This window comes from Hemicordylus capensis, chromosome 3, assembly GCF_027244095.1.
Source record: "Hemicordylus capensis ecotype Gifberg chromosome 3, rHemCap1.1.pri, whole genome shotgun sequence".
Taxonomy (NCBI): Eukaryota; Metazoa; Chordata; class Lepidosauria; order Squamata; family Cordylidae; genus Hemicordylus; species Hemicordylus capensis.
This window is the reverse complement of record NC_069659.1, coordinates 138,806,742-138,824,028: the sequence shown is the minus strand read 5'-3', so window position 1 is coordinate 138,824,028 and position 17,287 is coordinate 138,806,742. Positions and strand designations below refer to the sequence as shown.

The window sequence follows — 17,287 nt, the reverse complement described above, 5'->3', positions numbered from 1 at the left end:
GCGGATGAAGCTGCAGGCAGGTTTGAAGACAGGGGGGGAAGGCCTCTCCACTAGACATGTATGTCTAGCTAGACGTGTATGCATGAAAAGCTGTGCAATACTGACAGTGGGAGTACAGTGGTTGTTCCTTCCTCTGCCAAGGCTTGTCACTAGATAGATAGATAGATAGATAGATATTGGGGGTGGGGAGAGAGTGAGAGAGTGCACATTTACATCATAAAGTGAAGATGTAACTGGACAAAATTGTTGGACAAAGAGTTAGATGAAAATTTTATTTATTTATATATGGCCTGATATGTATATATCTAGGCGTATCTCTCTATATGTAGATCTCTTTGACAATATTTAATATGACTAATGTTTATTCTACCCCTACCCCCACCCCAGCATAAAAAGGTAATTGCTCCAAACCACCAACTCCTCACATAGACACACACTCCTAATTCTCACAGGATGCAATCCCATAAGGTATTCTCATGATGCTACAGAGAATCTATGGAGCAACTTACTTTACACGCATAGTTGCCCCATCCACTGAAAAGAATAGGGAAGCCCACTCAAATTAGATTACCATGTGTGTGCAAAGTAATGGCTCTGGACGGACTCAGACTGGAGCTGAAGTCCTGGATTGGCATCACTGAATATGGATAGTGTATGACTTACCTTATATGCTTTTGATGTTGCTTTTTCTGATTTAATAGGTTTATGCTCCTGGGATGCATGCGAAGTTTCTTTAGACTTCTGTATTGATAAAAATTCATGCTTCCTCTGTAACAAGAAAATTGTTACACTCAGACTGAGTATAAACTCACTCAGTGTTTTATTTGCAAAGCTGTCAAAAAGTAAGAAGCACAATTAAACCTTACCTGCAAATTCTCTAAACGAGCTTGTACTTTTCGAGCTTGGACTTCCAACTTCTTGTTTTGTTCACTTACATCACTTAACTAGAAAGCAGCAAAACATTTTTCAGACATTGGACCAAATCTTATAAATCTCTTTTTCCTTTTTGGGCAAGTCTGTTTACAAACAATTATTCTGTAGTCCAACAGTCTGATTATATATGCTTATTAACACTATATTAATATGCAGAATGAATTTCTCTGGCCCTCATGTGAATAGGAATCTAATGAGAACAGGAACAACCAGAATCACCATTTGTCTTTCATATCAAGAATAAGCTATAACCCTGGATAAATTTAAATTCTGTTGAAATCTATGCAAGATGCTTCCAAGGAATCTTTTTAGGACAAAAGTGAAAAACAAAAGGGCTGCTTCACACAGTACAGAGTCACCATGTTTCTATTTCAGGTTCACTGTAGCTTGTCTGTAATGCTTTGAAAGATTAATGTATGTCTGAAAACATGTGGTAAACATTTCCCCAGGAGCCACAATTGGCTAAGGTTCCCCATGAAGGTAGGTACTTAACAGATGAGTTGAGGCTGAATTGCAGTGGAAACCTGGGGATTCATCTTTTACTGAAACACATGAAGCAGCTTAGGAGACTCTAAATCATTAATACTTTGCAGACAAGAGTATTTGGAAGTAAAACTTAAAAAGCCAATTAAACAGACACTCAGATGCAGAAGTTATGTTTTTTTAAAGGTTAAACCTTCTAAATGTGTAAAATCATTACTGCTAATTGGCAAAAATTCCTGCATTTGTAGCTACTGGTTACTGTGGCTTGGGTCCAAAGACCACTGAGCAGCAGAAGGAAATTACTTAGTACTGTTCTATAAACTCCATAAATTAGTGTCCACAAGCACTGATGCCACAAGTAGACCTTCTCTGAACTATGAAAAGGTCTACAAGATGTTCTCCCAGTGAGGACCACCATGTGTTAGTGGTTGTATTACAGACATGGTGAATTGGGAAAATACAGACTGCAGCCTATGAACTCTAGTGGAACATAAAAAGTTATTGACATGAGCTTGCACAAAAACTTGCCAAAAGGGAAGCATTCCATAGGAATTAGGGTAACTTTTACCACACACCTCTCGTCTATTAAGTCAAAAACAGTAGGGATGTGCATGGAACCACGGAGGCGTGGTCCGGCACTGGGGGGCATGTAGCTTTAAGGCGGGGGTGGTGGTGGTAGTACTTACCCCCCCACCGCTCTTCCCCCTCCGGCGCTGGTGCGTTTTAAAATCTTCCTGGGGCGGCTGAGTTCCTCCCTGCCGCCCCTGCCCCCATCGTTGTCATCCAAAGCCTTCAAAGGAGTACAGCTAGCGGCGCGCATGCACCCTGAGCGTGCGCCACACAGGGCACATGTGCGCCACTAGTTATACTCCTTTGAAGGTTTTGGATGACAATGACGCGGGCAAGGGGCGGCAGGGAGGAACTCTGCCGCCCCAGGAAGATTTTAAAACGCACCAGCGCCGGAGGGGGAAGAGCGCGGGGTGGGGGGGTAAGTACTACCAACCCCCCCCCCAAGCTACATGCCCCCGCCCTCCCGAACCTCCGAACCAGTCCGGCGGTCTTTTACATTGTGCCCGGACCGAGCCATGCACACTCCTAAAAAACAATCTTTCCATAAGCAGAAGGGCATCTTTGGATTCAAGCCTATATTTCTTACACAGTCAAATACTACAGTATTTATTTTCCTTCTTAGTCAACAAAACCTTTCAAAACACTCTATTTTGTAGCATTTCAACTTGCTAAAAGTGTGCTTGCCTGTTTTTTTAAGGTGTCATTCAGTTCCTTTAGAGTATCAAATGATGACTTAAGCCTTTTGTTTTCCTTTGTTTTCTCTTTCAAGGCTTCAGACAACTGCTGAATTTCTGCCTCATGTTGCTACAAAAAAGATTAAGAACATTCAAACACAAGATTAACAACCACCTAAGTACAACTAAAATATGAGCTCTCTTTTCAGAAACGATTTAAAAGTGTACAAAATCATATTGAATGTCATTGTCCATGTCTACATTGTGGTATGCATCTGTCATCCCCTTGAATTCTTCATAATGAGTGTGAATGTGTTTAAGATTGTGCAACATAAAAAAGAGAAATGTTCTAAAGCAAGGCAGAACTTCTTTAAGGATGCCTACCCATCGTTACATTGCTCATATGAGTGCACTAAGGATTTGCACAGAACCAGTCTGGAAGCCATAGTAGAGGCCTCCGAACTGGTTCGGAATGGGGCCGGTCCAGTGGTCGGTGTGTGTGCCTAGCTTTAAGGGTGTGGGGGGGTATTACTTACCCCTCCCGCCGCTTTTCCCCCTCCGGCGCTCCACTTCATAGCAAAGTTTTTGGGGCGGCAGCGTTCCTCCCGGCCACCCCAGCCCCCATCATTGGCCGGAAAGAAGGGAAGTTGTGTCCACGCATGTGCTCGTTGCGGCGCGTGCGCCGCCACTGTGTACGCACGCACCACACATGTCACGTGTGCATGCAACGTGTGAGGCGCGCACACACAACGGTGGTGGGTGCGTGTGTCGCAACGGACGCATGCATGGACACAACTTTCCCTTTTTCCGGCCAACGATGGGGGCAGGGGCAGCAGGGAGGAACGCTGCCGCCTCAAAAACTTTGCTACGAAGTGGAGCGCCGGAGGGGGAAAAGCGGCGGGAGGGGTATGTACTACCCCCCCACCCTTAAAGCTAGACAACCCCCAGTGCTGGACCGCACCTCCGTGCACATCCCTAGAGAGCACTGCTCACTTGAGCAGTCATTTGTGCAAATGGGGTGGTGAGCAGGCTACCTGAACTGGCTCAGGTTTAACAGAGTGCAGACTGAAGGAAGAAAAAAACAGACCCACAATCAGACAAAAATTTAAACAAGGAATAAAGTCAGGGGCTCATGTAAACATTTCAGCTACTCCTCAATACTTTACATATATCTTATTCAGAGCATCCCACATCAGCTTCTGGTCACCCAACCAACCTTATTCCTCCACTGCCGACCTAGCATTCTTCTTCTCCTCTCGTCCTCCTCCTAAATATATCAACGTGTGTCTGTCATCCATACTCTCCTTTGCTTTTCAGTCCTGCTTCCCCTCTCCCTGTCTTATGCTATCTCAAAATGAGCCTCTCCTATAAGTGAAGCAGGACTGCATCTCTAATTCTAGTAAACCAGTAAGTGGAAATTTGCTTTCCCCTAATATATTACAGCATGGACTGATTCCTTAGGCAGTAGGCACACTATAAGCCGATCTACATTTATGTATTTATGTTTATTTATATTTACGTATCAGAAAGATTTTCTATAAGGAAAACAAATCTATACATATTAAATGGGCTGCTGATCAGGGTTTAAATATCAACTTACAAAAACAACCCAACAGGAAAGGATAATCCCCATCATAGAGACTGTAACTAGAGATGTAAACTGTGCTTAGCTAGAAATATTTGCCCAAGATAAGGAATTTTAAAATTCTAATACCTCCTTCATAATTTGAAATTTTGTATGAACTTCCTCCTCAACACCTCTTATCTTGAGCAAAGCAGCTTCATGTCTACACAGCAGGGCTTCTCGTTCAGCTAAGAAGTGCTCCCGTTTTTCAAGTTTCAAAGCATATTCTTGCTGAACTAGCTTTTCTTGCTATAGTGGAAATTGCAAGGAAAAAAATATTGTAATTGCAAGTATATTGCATATTTATATGAAAATATTAAAAGATATAAGCCAGCCAAATAGCCACACACCCCCACCACAAAAAAGTGAATACTGTACATTCACAAAAGAAGTTCACCAGCCTGTCTGCCCACACATATTTGTATTAGCCAAAACTCAAGATGGCCAGAAAGGACAAGACTGACATCCAACTCTCTTCTAATGCCAGGTAACTCAGACACAATTTCTACTCACCACAGACATGTGGCTATTTACAAGTCTGAAGTAGGAAATTAATTGAATTCACTCACATAAGTACATGTATGAACTCCTTACACATTTTTTCACGTAAAGAGTAAGTATCTGAATTAGCTCAGTACTTTTGAAATATTGGATAGGCTTTAAAATGGATCTACAAATTCAAGAGTATAAAACTGGAAGTTGCAGTTAAAGCTGCTGTTTGTAGCAGTAGAATATCCATTATCGCAGGTAATTTAAGAAGGTAAATAATTACACCAGATCACAGAAGTTAGACAACTGGCTTAAACCTGCTATCTAACATCAATACCAGATTTACTTCCTATAACAGATCAGTCTGCACAGCTCTCAGCAGATTGGTATAGAATGTTGTCGTGTTATCTTAGAGTATAAAACAAGGAACAAAACAGAGAAGGCAATACTATATCTTCTTTTGGATCACATATCCGCTGGCATTGACACTACTGAGCTTGCAATTACATGCAACTCTTAGGATGCAAAGAACTCAGAGCAATTTAAAGTCAAAATATGTACACATTAGCAAAAGATATTTTTGTAACAGACCATCACTCTTGTATATCCACCTTTCAATTTGCAGTTTAAAAATCATGAACATGAAACATTAACTGCGTTGTTATGCCATCGTGAGACAGAGCACAAAACAGCAAAACAGAGAGAGACTTAACATAATGTAAATTGCCATGAATAAAAACTGAAAATGATTTGATGCTGAAATCATTGTTGATTTTTACCTGCAGTTTTTGATGTATGATAGACAATTCATGGTAAATTTCATTGAACTGAGATGGTATCAGCCTTTGTTCATTTATCACTTGGGATTCAGGGATGCTCACAGTCTCCCTTATTACATTGCCACCACTACCATAAATACAAGATGCCGCCATCAAACTAGATGGCAAAGTAATGTCTAATAAGTGAAAAGAGAAAACAGTTACAATATTCCTCTATTTCCATAACTGGTCTTTTGAAAAATGAAAAATATTATCACAAAGTTTATACAGTATGTCACCAAAGGACTGCACAACTAAAAAATACAGCAATCGAGAGGGAAGCAGTGTGCAGATCTGTATTCTGCCACTCTGACACATAATGTCTTAGTATCAACATACTTTACAAGGAACTCAGGTAGTCCAAGACTCAGAAACTGTATAAATGAATTGTACCAGCAAGATGCAGTTAAAATGTCCATGGTATGAATACATGTGCAATTGTTTAACTGAGCAAGAAGTTGCTCCCAGACCTTACAATTTATAGTCAGTGTTTTCCCTATCATCCCAAAGCAGGCACCCATGGCGCCCTATTTATCAGATTTGTGGACTGCCCAAAACTTCCATCTCTGGGCAGTTTACAACAACATAAAGCAAATGAAAACAAAAATGAAAACCTTAAAACAGTTTAAAACTACAGTTAAGTTAAAAAGTGTGGGTAAAAAGAAAAGTCTTTAGGGACTTTTTAAAAAGTTGTCAGAGATGGGGAGGCTCTTATTTCAGCAGGGAGTGCATTCCAGAGTCTCAGGGCAGCAATAGAGAAGGCCTGTCCCTGCGTAGTCACCAGACGAGCTAGTGGCAACTGCAGATTAACCTTTCTGAATGATCTCAATGGATGATGGGTTCATGGCAAAGAAGACATTCTCCTAAATATCCAGGGGCTAAGCTGTTTAGGGCTTAGCACGTATTTTGCTTGGAAACTTATTGGTAGCCCGTGTAGTTTTTTTTAGTATAGGAGTAATATGGTCTCTATGAAATGACCCAAAGACCAACCTAGCTGCCACATTCTGTACCAACTGCAGTTCCTGGACTATGTACAAAGGCAGCCCCACATAGAGCACATTGCAGTAGTCAAGTGTGGAGGTTACCAGTGTAAATACTACTGTTCTGAGGTTGTTTATCTTAAGAAACGGATACAGCTGGCATATCAGCAGAAGCTGATAGAACGCACCTCTGGCCACCACCTCAAACAGGGAAACCAGGGATAGGTTTGGATCCAGAAGCACTCCCAGACTGCATACCTGTTCCTTCTGGGGAAGTGTAAAGTGTGTCATCAGCATACTGATAACACCCTGCTAGCAATACATGGTATGTATAAATACGAGTTTTTATTAACATTTTATTTTATGTTACATTACTCTTACTCTGAGCATTCATTAATAATTTGGGATTAGTACAATTATTAAAAAGTCACACCCTAAGAAACTTCTTACAAAATATTTAAAAGATCTCAAAAACAATCTGTGAACCAAATAAAGGCACAATATAATTAATACCTACGGAAGGGTTATAATTTGTACAATCTACTAAACTGTAGTTTGGAGGATTGGAGATGAACCACCAGTATATACACTCCCTTGTCGTTTTTCTTATGTAGCCACCCTCTCAGTTTCATGTTTAATGCAAGCAGGGTTGGTTTGATTTAAATGAAATCGATTTAATTCACTTCACAGAAGGATTCAATTTTAATGACTTAAACCACATTTTAAATGACTAGTCAGGAAGATTCGATTTAATCATCATTTTCTAGTAACAGAACATTTTTGTTTAATAACATAACCTTAATACATATTCAGGGATAGATGTAGGTTTCATTTTTAGAAGGTAGGTACACACATCTCATAATGCTGTGTCATTTGGGCAACCAGGCCTTGCATTTTTTTTTTGGCACTGTTTGCATTCACACACCTGCCTGTCTGATACACATGTACAGGAACTTCATTAAAACATTTCCAAATGGAGTCTCTTTTATGGCCTGCTGCCATAATAGGCATTTCTTTTCTACAAAGGAGGATACACTCAGGACTGCACTGAGTTTCCTCAGGACTGCACTGCATGAATACATTCTGTTCACTTTTGGTTTCACTTTCTATTCCCCTCCCCATACCTTTAATTTATATCCAAATGACTCCTCTTCGCTCAGGTCTACTCCATCCCCGCAAATCCTTTCTTCATTCATTAACCTTCTTTAGTCCGATTCAGATATTATGCTGTACAAGTGTACAGATGTCTGTTTATGTGAATGATTATACCTGTGTTCATTTTAAAAGTGAACCTGGATACAGGCCTACAAATGCATTCAGCATAACATGTGAATGACAGTACCTGTGTACACAGTGTTGAACATAACCTGTGAATGGGCCTAATGTCTTTGCACATCTAGAGAAAGAGATGGGAGGGGCAAGGGCTTGACTGCGTGTGTGCTGCATGTACACCACCTGCAGAATAGGCTTGATCAAGTTTGTTATCTTTCATCCTCATATACTGATGTTAACATGTTCACAGAATATAATCAGAAGTTATGATTAGCATTCATGAGAGTATCTTTAACCTAGATTCTTTTTTATGATTTAAAATTTTTAAAAAATCAAATTAAATAAAAACTGTTTTTGAGGGCATCAATCACACATTGATTATCAACTCTGAATGCAAGCAAGTTTGCTGTGACATCTGAATTGCCAGGCTATGGCTAGTGCTTGCCTTCCAAACTATTATTTCCAGTTCTGGTTTGGAGGGTAACTACAACCCTGGTTTGGAGATCAAGCCTGCTAATTCAGAAGTCAATCTAGTGCTAGAACAAAGCAGGAAACTGAGAGGGAAGCTGTGAGTAAGGAGGGAAGAAGTAAACAAGCTTACTCACAATCCTCCAACTATGGTTTGGAGGATTGTCTGAAGTCAAAAGCAGTATTTTCTTTTATGTGCCTTTAAACTTACATGCTGCCTTTTATCTTAAGGGTTCAAGGAGGCCAACATCAGTTTTAAAACAGCATTTAATTAAAAAAAATACAAATATACACAAGCAAGTAATTCTGGTAAGAACTAATCTGCCTACTTTCCTTTCACTTCCACTACAACTGGACTAAATTTGGTTGAAACCGGTTAGGCAGTTTACAAGTTAGCCCACTTGCTCCTCAATTGTCCACGCGTCCACCATCTTGAATCAGGGTAGATGGCATCATTACAAACTACGCCATTGAAGCATCCCTATGTTTCCCTACAGCTGTAGGAATTTTGGTTCAAATCGGTTAGACAGTCCACAAGTCAGCCCACTTTTGCTTCAAACATTTACACGTCCACCATCTTGAATCAGGATGGATGACATCATCACAAACTATGCTGTTGAGGTGTCCCTACAACAGTACCCAACTGGGTACAGTTTGGTTCATATTGGTCCAGCAAACGGCATAGTTAGCTTGGTTCATATTTGTCCAGGCATTACAAAGCTGATAGAGACACACACAGAGCCAGGTAATCTCATAAACTTACTTTCCTTAAGGAAAGTAGGCTGAAAAACTGAAGACAGTCTAAAATGATAAAATCAAAGAGACTTCTTCAGTTTTAACCTAAATACAGTGGAGCAGATTAGTGTTTCAAGCACACCAAAAAACATAAGGAAAGGAACAGCACGAACCCTCCTAGGAAAGTGGGTTTCAGAGTCAGGACACAACCACAGAGAAGTGGGGAGGGGCCAAGGATGTTATCTTGCTCCGCCCAATCAATAAGCTTGTTACAAAGATGTCTAGCATACACTTTGCTAACTATGCTCAACAAGTGTATTGGGCGATAATTAGATGGATTGGAGTGCTGACCATTCTTATAAATAGGGACAATAACAGCTGTTTTCCATTCTTCTGGTATACAACCTACCCAATCAATATAGGAGAAGAGGTATGCCAAAACTGGGGCCCACCAACTGAGATCTGCTTTTAGAACTCCGCAGAGATCAAGTCCACTCCAGGTGCCTTGCCTGGTTTTAGCTGGGCTACTAAACTAACAATTTCTTGAGATGTGACTAGAGGCCATGTGGGAACTGCATCCAAATGATGCAACAGGGCGTGGCTTTATACATTTAACTATTGGCTTAAATTATATACCTGCCCCCAGGGCCTTGCCCCCTTGGTTTTGAAACATGAGTTTCACTCATCCTGGTGCAAGAGCCTTAATGATAATTTGGGCAGACATGGCTTTTTGCAGCAATATCTATTGGCTTTGGGTCATGATGCTGCCAAAGAAATTATTAAACAGTGTGTGGTAGATATGGAGAAGCAATTGGATTTAAGTTTGGTTATTACCAGTAGTACTTTAGGTGGATTTTCAAACTACCCCCATCCAGCTGCATATCTCACACACTTGACCACCTTAAAATCAGAGGAGAGCTTTTTCACTGGCATGGTTTAATGCCTTGCCTTCTGCCATTTTGGATGGCAGATTTAAGGGGTTACCGTTAAGGAACCAGTTATGTCCATGTGGTTCAGATGACATTCAAGTCTGTCTTGTATATTCTTTTACACTGTGCATATTATAGAGACATTTGTACTATCTGCATAGAACCATTCTTTAAAAATAGGCCTGGTCAATCAGAAGAGTATTACATTCCCTATCTCTTGGCGGATCAACATGCAGTTGTTACAGCGGGGACAGTAAGTTTCTGTGCGGCAGCCTGTAAACTGAGACGGGAGCAACTGTAGCTGTAACCCAGATTTCTGTATACCCTGGTGCTTTGTTATGTAGTTTTAGTGCTTTGATTTTGTTTTGTTTTATGCTGATTTGTATTGGTGTATATGTTGACTGGTCACTGACCATAATAACTTATTACTTACTAACCACAGAGAAAGCCCTGCTCCATGTACTTACCTACCGAACCTTGGAGCAGAACTTTAATTGCCTTGCCAAACTGTTATGACCACCCACCTGTCCACAAACATGATGAATGCCTCTTGCTTTTCTGCTCTGTGTCTGCCTGATTTGCAACCTACCCCAGCCTATCTTGACCAAGTCTCCTGCCTCTGGCTCCTTGGATCCTCATTTGCCTCTCTCACCCAGACTATCCCAGCACCAGCCTGCCTGTGAGCCAGGTCAAGATCTGACAACTGGGCTGAATGCAAGGCAATCCCAAATGAGCAAGTTAAATAATTCATTCCCTGTTCTATAGTTGAGACATCCCCGTATATTACAAGCAGCAGCAGCTGGCTACTACTCTCTTCTCAGAAAAGCAATCACAACTACTATGCAAATATTGTGCTCATTTTTCACTCTCTGTATAACATGAAGACATCCAAGTGAATCTCCAGTAGAGTTCTAGCCTAGATATGCTTTTATATGCATTTCAAATGCAGAAAAAGTATCCTTATTCTGAAAGCAATGCCTTTTTAAAGTTGAAAATTCTATATATGAATACATACAACAACTAAAACTGCTTGCAGTTTAGACCTTCTAAACATATATTGTTTTGTTTAAACAACAGTTATGTGGCTAGGACCCCAATTCTATTCTCTGCTCAGATGTACAGCAGAACACAGGATGAAGCGCAGAGCTCCCCATATTACACAAAGGGAGTACTTGCCCCATTGCTTTGGAACTGGGAACAGAGTTTGTCCTCTGTGATGACACAGCAGTCATTACCACTGCCACATCCAGCAAAGTACAAAAAGAGCATTTTTAAACTACAATATAGTGGGGAACATGATTTCCAAGGGCAGGAACGTGACTCACAGTGCTTTCCAGCTAGTGTTAAACTGCAATAGTGAAAATTTGTATTGAGGAGTGGGTGGGTTCAGCAGGGGTTTTGGAATGCAAGCAAGGCAGCACTATCCAACTTCGCATCAACCCTTTTATTTTTTTGAGCAGAATGTAACTATCAAACCTGCAATTAAGATGCTTGACACAATTGAACTGCAGCTGAATTGATAGTCACACATTTTACTAGTACTTCATTTCAGGGTTTGAACATGTTATCAAATGAAGTTTGATTAGAGCTATTTAGAAACAGCAAGCATTTGATTACCTGTTTCTGAATATGTACGTGCAGTTTGAATTTCATTACTTTCAAGAAAATCTTCAATGAACTCTGGCTGTAGGTCAAGCTGATTTGAACCATGTAGAGAATCCAAGTCATCATCTAGCCTAATAAACACAAAAGCATTATGTCCTATACATTGGAATACTCAGCAAGTTCTCCTTCGCCTTTTCTCCTTCGCCTATAATAATAATAATAATAATTTTTGTTCAGTACAAATGATACTTTCTGATCTTAAAATATATAACCAGAAGAAAAAGGCTGAATTCAGTTCGAGGTAGAGGGAGGGCTATATAACAGAAAAGGGTAAAACTGGCCCAAAGGGTAAAGTGGTTTTCTTACCGACCCAAGGTTTTAAATTTATTTGACAAGTCAGAAATTGGTATTTTATTGTTCTTTCTTCCACATGAGGTACGTTTTGACCATGAGGAATTCATGAGTAAAGATGCAATGGTTTCATCAAATGTGCTGTCCATTTTATCTATAAAAGAAACAGCACTTAGTTATGCTAATTAAAGGAACAGCCATAATTATAACATAATAATCTTTTGTATCTTATGAAAATCTAAGGTACTCCTGGCCTGTTAGGATCCTAGCTCAGAAGCATTAGTCTCCCAAATTATTATAATGTGCCTAAAACTGCTAGATGCTCTACAAAGGTTAAAAAACAACCAGGACGTGCCTACAGGTTTATAATCTAATCACAGCAGGACATAATACGTGCAAAGGAGGGGTGGAGAAAAAAAGGAAAGGAGGGTCACTCAGGAAAAGCTCAAGTGAAGAGATTTGTCTTAAGAAGTTGCTGTAATGTAGTAACAGAGTTGCTTGAATCAAATCTGTATAGGTATATTTTTCTATTATCCTACATTTTTTCAAGTTCTGTTTAAGAACTCATTAGATACATCATACATTCCTTTTTTGAGTGCTTACCTGCAGACATTAGGGCTCTTCTACGTCTACATTTGCTTTGCACTGCATCCAAAGGATAATCCTAGAAGAAGAAGATTGCCCTCCAGTTACTGTTATCATGTACATGCTTGCTATTATATACTACTTATTCTATTTTTACTACAGTAAAAATAATAAAATAAATCTCATCTTCTAAAGAGAGATTTAATTTTAATGGGAAAGTTTCCCACTCAAATCTCATACACAGAGCAAATTAATTCTCCATAAGGCAGAGAATGAGGTGAGAGCCTTTTGACAAACTAACAATAATGTTAGAAATATATAGAAAGCACACCTTAAATGATGCAGCGGAGAAATGTTTGAACAAGCAAAAGGTTGCCAGTTCAAATCCCCGCTGGTACTATATTGGGCAGCAGCGATATAGAAAGATGCTGAAAGGCATCATCTCACACTGCATGGGAGAAGGCAATGGTAAATCCCTCCTGTATTTTACCAGAGACAACCACAGGGCTCTGTGGGCACCAGGAATTAAAATCGGCTTGATGGCACACTTCACTTTACAGAAGAAACAAGGGGATATAGATATTTCAAACACAGATTTCAAGAAAAATACAGATGAACAGACACCTTTTATTTGTTCAGGAAGGTAGGGTCAATTGGTCAATTCCGGGTAGGGCTACCATCCTCAAGAGAAGTGGGAGGGGGAGGGCTTTACCAGAGTCATATACAGATACAGTACTGTACCAGGAAGAATATCAGTACATGAAATTTGTATCATTGCATCTCCATGCTGAAAAAATTTGCATCCCCTGAATTGCTGCTGTTAAAGGCACAAGAGACCCAGAAAAGGTATCCTGGAGAGAAGAGCCCCTGGTGGCACAGTGGTAAAACTGCCGCCCTGTAACCAGAAGGTTACAAGTTTGATCCTGACCAGGGGCTCAAGGTTGACTCAGCCTTCCATCCTTCCGAGGTCGGTAAAATGAGTACCCAGAATGTTGGGGGCAATATGCTAAATCATTGTAAACAGCTTAGAGAGCTCCGGCTATAGAGCGGTATATAAATGTAAGTGCTATTGCTATTGCTATCCCTAATCCCAGCTGATCCAGCAACGTAGTGGAGGACAATCGAGCATTATATTGGAAACAATGCGTCAGAGACACCCATTCGCGTAACGAGTTTAATTGGGGCGGAGACCCGAAATCCTTTACAATATAAGGGCTCGGCTTTACAACACAGGCAGTAATCGCGCGTAATGGGGGGGGCGTGTCTTTGAGCATGTGCAGACTACTCTCTCCACCCAGGACAAACAGCAGCAGCCAGTCTTCACCCCTTTACGTTGCAGGGAGATGGGGGGGTGGGGGGTGCGAGAATAAAAGGCTTCATAACAAGCTTGAACCCAGCATGTCAGAATCAATGACAAAATACCCGCTTCGAGGAAGCACTACCCAAGAGAGAGATGGTGGTGAGAACAGGAGGTGACGCCGACGCCGCCCCCCCTCCCGCCCCCGCATCATTCTTGTGAGAAGCGGGCAGGCATCACGCAACTAAGCGGCCCCTGCTGCGTGCGCACAAACACGCACGCACGCCGCCCACCTCTCCTGCCAGATAGCGTCTCCTCCAGCGCTCGACTGAGCTACTCAGCTCGGACGGAGCCGCCATTAGAAGAAGCTCGAACAGTCAAGCTGCCCGCGCCGGTCTCCGCCACTCACAACGGCCTGAGAAAGGAGGCGGGCTGCCACATAAGTGCGCCTGCGCGAGGAGGGTTGGCTGCTCCGCCTCCCTTTTCTGTCTGTGAGGCGCCTCTGCTCTTGTGTCTCTGGACGCTCTTTGGCTGAACTCAGGGGGGAGTGGTCTTGTTTCGCGGCTAGAATGCTGGAGAATAATCCATTACCCAGCTCCCTGTGACTCTTGGTCAGAGAGGAAGTCGGGCTTAACACTGGTTTTATACGGGCAGGAAGGTTTTCTAAAACAAAACACAACAAGTGTGAGTACCTAAACCAGCAATGCCCCCGCTCCCCGAAGCCTGAAATGGTATAGTCCGACGGGGAGGGGAGCAAGCAAGCAATTCTTCTGCTTATTACAAGGACACACGGGACGGGAGTGCCTTTTTAATTAAGGCAAGTAGCAAAAAAGCCGTGCCCTTCCCTCCCTCAAAATTCTATTGCTTAAATAAGCATAGCAAGTGTTGAGCTAATAACTGGAAACTTGTGTGTGATTTACCTGATTGTTGGGTTCTGAAAAAACCACTCGGATTCACAGTTCATAACTATAAGAAACGGTACTTAAAATAAAACAGACTTAGCTGACTTACAGGTCTGTTTTGAATGGAGAGAGAGAGGTCTTTGCCTTGGTATGTGTGCCTACCTGACCCAAAAGCAGGTATACAGAGAATAAATTTACATATGACACTTCCCACATCACATGGCCTCGAAAGGTGAGATTAACCCTTTACTTTGTGGCTGGGAATAATCCTTCTACCATTGCAACTTCCAACAATGAAATCTACAAATATGCCTAATTTCAAGATGATGTGATAAAAAATTGTCGCAGCTGCAGCAAGTTAAGAAGCGCTGAAAATTGACCTTCAAATTTTATCCAGACGTATCATATATTTCTTCAAACTTTATTTTTCACATTTGTAGACTGCCCCCGATTTCTGTCTCTGAGGAGTTTACAATGACATAAAACAGTTTAAATTTTGAAGACAATGACTAATTTCATCTGTTCTGGAATATCTAGGAAGGCAATCACTAGCGGAGTGCTCACCCCACCTCCTACATCTGAAATCAGACACGGGGGTTAGCCACACACCCACGTCTGACATCAGAGGCTCCCGAATGGGGCTGTGCTGCCCCATTCGGAAGTTAGATCCAGGCCGGCGCTGCAACTGCTAGATTGGGGAGCTAGATCGGGGCCAGTGCTGCATTCACAGGGCAGCCAGAAGCAGCTCTCCCTGCCTTTAAGGCAGGGAAGAGCCGCTCTTGGCCGCACTGTGAATGCATAGCTGACAATTAACTCCCAAACGGGGCTACACAGCCCCGCCCAGGAGCTAAACCAGCACCCCCCCGTCTGACATCAGATGCGGGGGGCGTGTCAGGGCTGTGAGGCACTGTCCCTGAGGGGCAGCAGCCTGGGTTCTTTGAACCTGGTCGCCTAATGGTGGCTACACCCCTGAAGGCAATCTTTTGTTGGTTTGATGAAATTTGGAGAGTTATTAATGTTTCCCCACCCAATTAAAGCCTATGGCTAGCAAGTGCTGGCAAAGTTATGCAGAGCATGACTGTTTTGATAATGAAGCAGAAATGCCAGTACATAAGATTGATAGTGGGAGCCAGCCATTGGATTCTATTGCAGGTGCAGTGCCTATTCTGTTAGTTATGGAATACCCATTATCAGGGAACTGTGGGGTGGGGCATGGGATGTACAGGTGGGGGAATCCAGGTGAGAAGTAAGAGCACTCTGGGGAAGAAGTCCTGATGGTTTGGGGGGGTGCATGGAATGATTTTGAAAGCGCATACATAGAAACACATACACTTGAGAAAACACAAACAAAGCATACATATAGAAATGCAATGCAACACAGACACATGCAACACAAATGTGACACATGTGTGCAACACACAAAGCAAATATACAAATATATATATAAAACAAACACACAATATAAATGTACCAACATAAACACAGGCATGCACATAAAATATACACAAATGTGCAAATACACAGTGTGCAACACACAGAAATGTGCAACACATGGAAAGATAAGTGAAATGCATTCAGCACATGCACAAATGCACAACCACATACATCAGTAATGATGTGGATAGACCTGTCCTTCATGAATTTGTCTAAGCCCCTTTTAAAACCATACATGACTATCACCACATCCCTTGGCAGAGAATTCCATAGATTAATTATGCACTGTGTAAAGAAGTACTTCCTTTTCTTGGTCCTAAATTCCGCAGCCTTCAGGTTCTAGTGTTGTGAAAGAGGGATAAAATTTTCACTCTGTCCACTCTCTCTAACTCCATGCATAAATTTCATATACCTCGATCATGTCTCCCCATAGTTGCCTCTTTTCTAAACTAAATAGCCCCAGGTGTTGTAGCCTTGCCTCATAAGAAAGGTACTCCAGGCCCTGATCATCTTGGTTGCCCTCTTCTGCACCTTTTCCAAGGTGCACAGTGTCTTCAAGATAACGGTGACAAGAACTGCACTCAGTACTTCAAATGTGGCCACACCATAGGTTTGTATAAGGACATTATAATACTGGCATTTGTATTTTCAGTTCCCTTCCTTCCCTAGCATGGAATTTGCCTTTTTCACAGCTGTCGCACATTGAGTCAACACTTTCAACGAGCTGTCCACCACGACCCCAAGATCCCTCTCCTGGTCAGTCACCAACAGCTCAGTTCCTATCAATGTATACTTGAAGTTGGGGTTTTTCATCCCAATGTGCATCACTTTACACTTGCCAGCACTGAACCACATTTGCCACTTTGTCACCAACTCACCCAGTTTGGAGAGATCCTTTTGGAGCTCCTCACAGTCTACTTTGGATTCCACTACCCTAAGTAGTTTAGTTTCATCTGCAAATTTGGTCATTTTGCTGGTTACTCCAACTTCTAGATCATTTATGAACAAGTTAAAAAGCACTGGTCCCAGTACAGATTCCTGGGGGACCTCACTTCTTATTTTCCTCCATTCATTGTCAAAACTGTCAATTTATTCCTACCCTCTGCTAGGGATATGCACTGGCAGGAACCGGTTCGAA

The 17,287-nt window shown here is 41.7% G+C and overlaps 1 protein-coding gene across 7 annotated transcripts in view; it reads right to left on the bottom strand.

The window, feature by feature from the left end:
* CCDC138 (coiled-coil domain containing 138) overlaps positions 1 to 14,894 on the bottom strand; it is a 48,084-nt gene extending 33,190 nt beyond the window's left edge. For 2 of the 7 annotated variants that reach the window (XM_053304794.1, XM_053304795.1), the window contains exons 1-9: positions 14,107 to 14,380; positions 12,535 to 12,595; positions 11,947 to 12,085; positions 11,593 to 11,711; positions 5,553 to 5,728; positions 4,375 to 4,533; positions 2,671 to 2,790; positions 867 to 944; positions 664 to 768 (exon numbers count right to left, since the gene is read on the bottom strand). In XM_053304794.1, the coding sequence (XP_053160769.1) occupies positions 664 to 768; positions 867 to 944; positions 2,671 to 2,790; positions 4,375 to 4,533; positions 5,553 to 5,728; positions 11,593 to 11,711; positions 11,947 to 12,085; positions 12,535 to 12,595; positions 14,107 to 14,172 (1,023 nt within the window). In that variant the 5' untranslated portion in view covers positions 14,173 to 14,380. Of the gene's footprint in view, positions 1 to 663; positions 769 to 866; positions 945 to 2,670; positions 2,791 to 4,374; positions 4,534 to 5,552; positions 5,729 to 11,592; positions 11,712 to 11,946; positions 12,086 to 12,534; positions 12,596 to 13,938; positions 14,036 to 14,106; positions 14,403 to 14,733 lie in introns of those variants that run through there. The other 5 variants (XM_053304793.1, XM_053304791.1, XM_053304792.1 and 2 more) reach the window with 5 other exon arrangements.
* Positions 14,895 to 17,287: the final 2,393 nt, after the last annotated feature.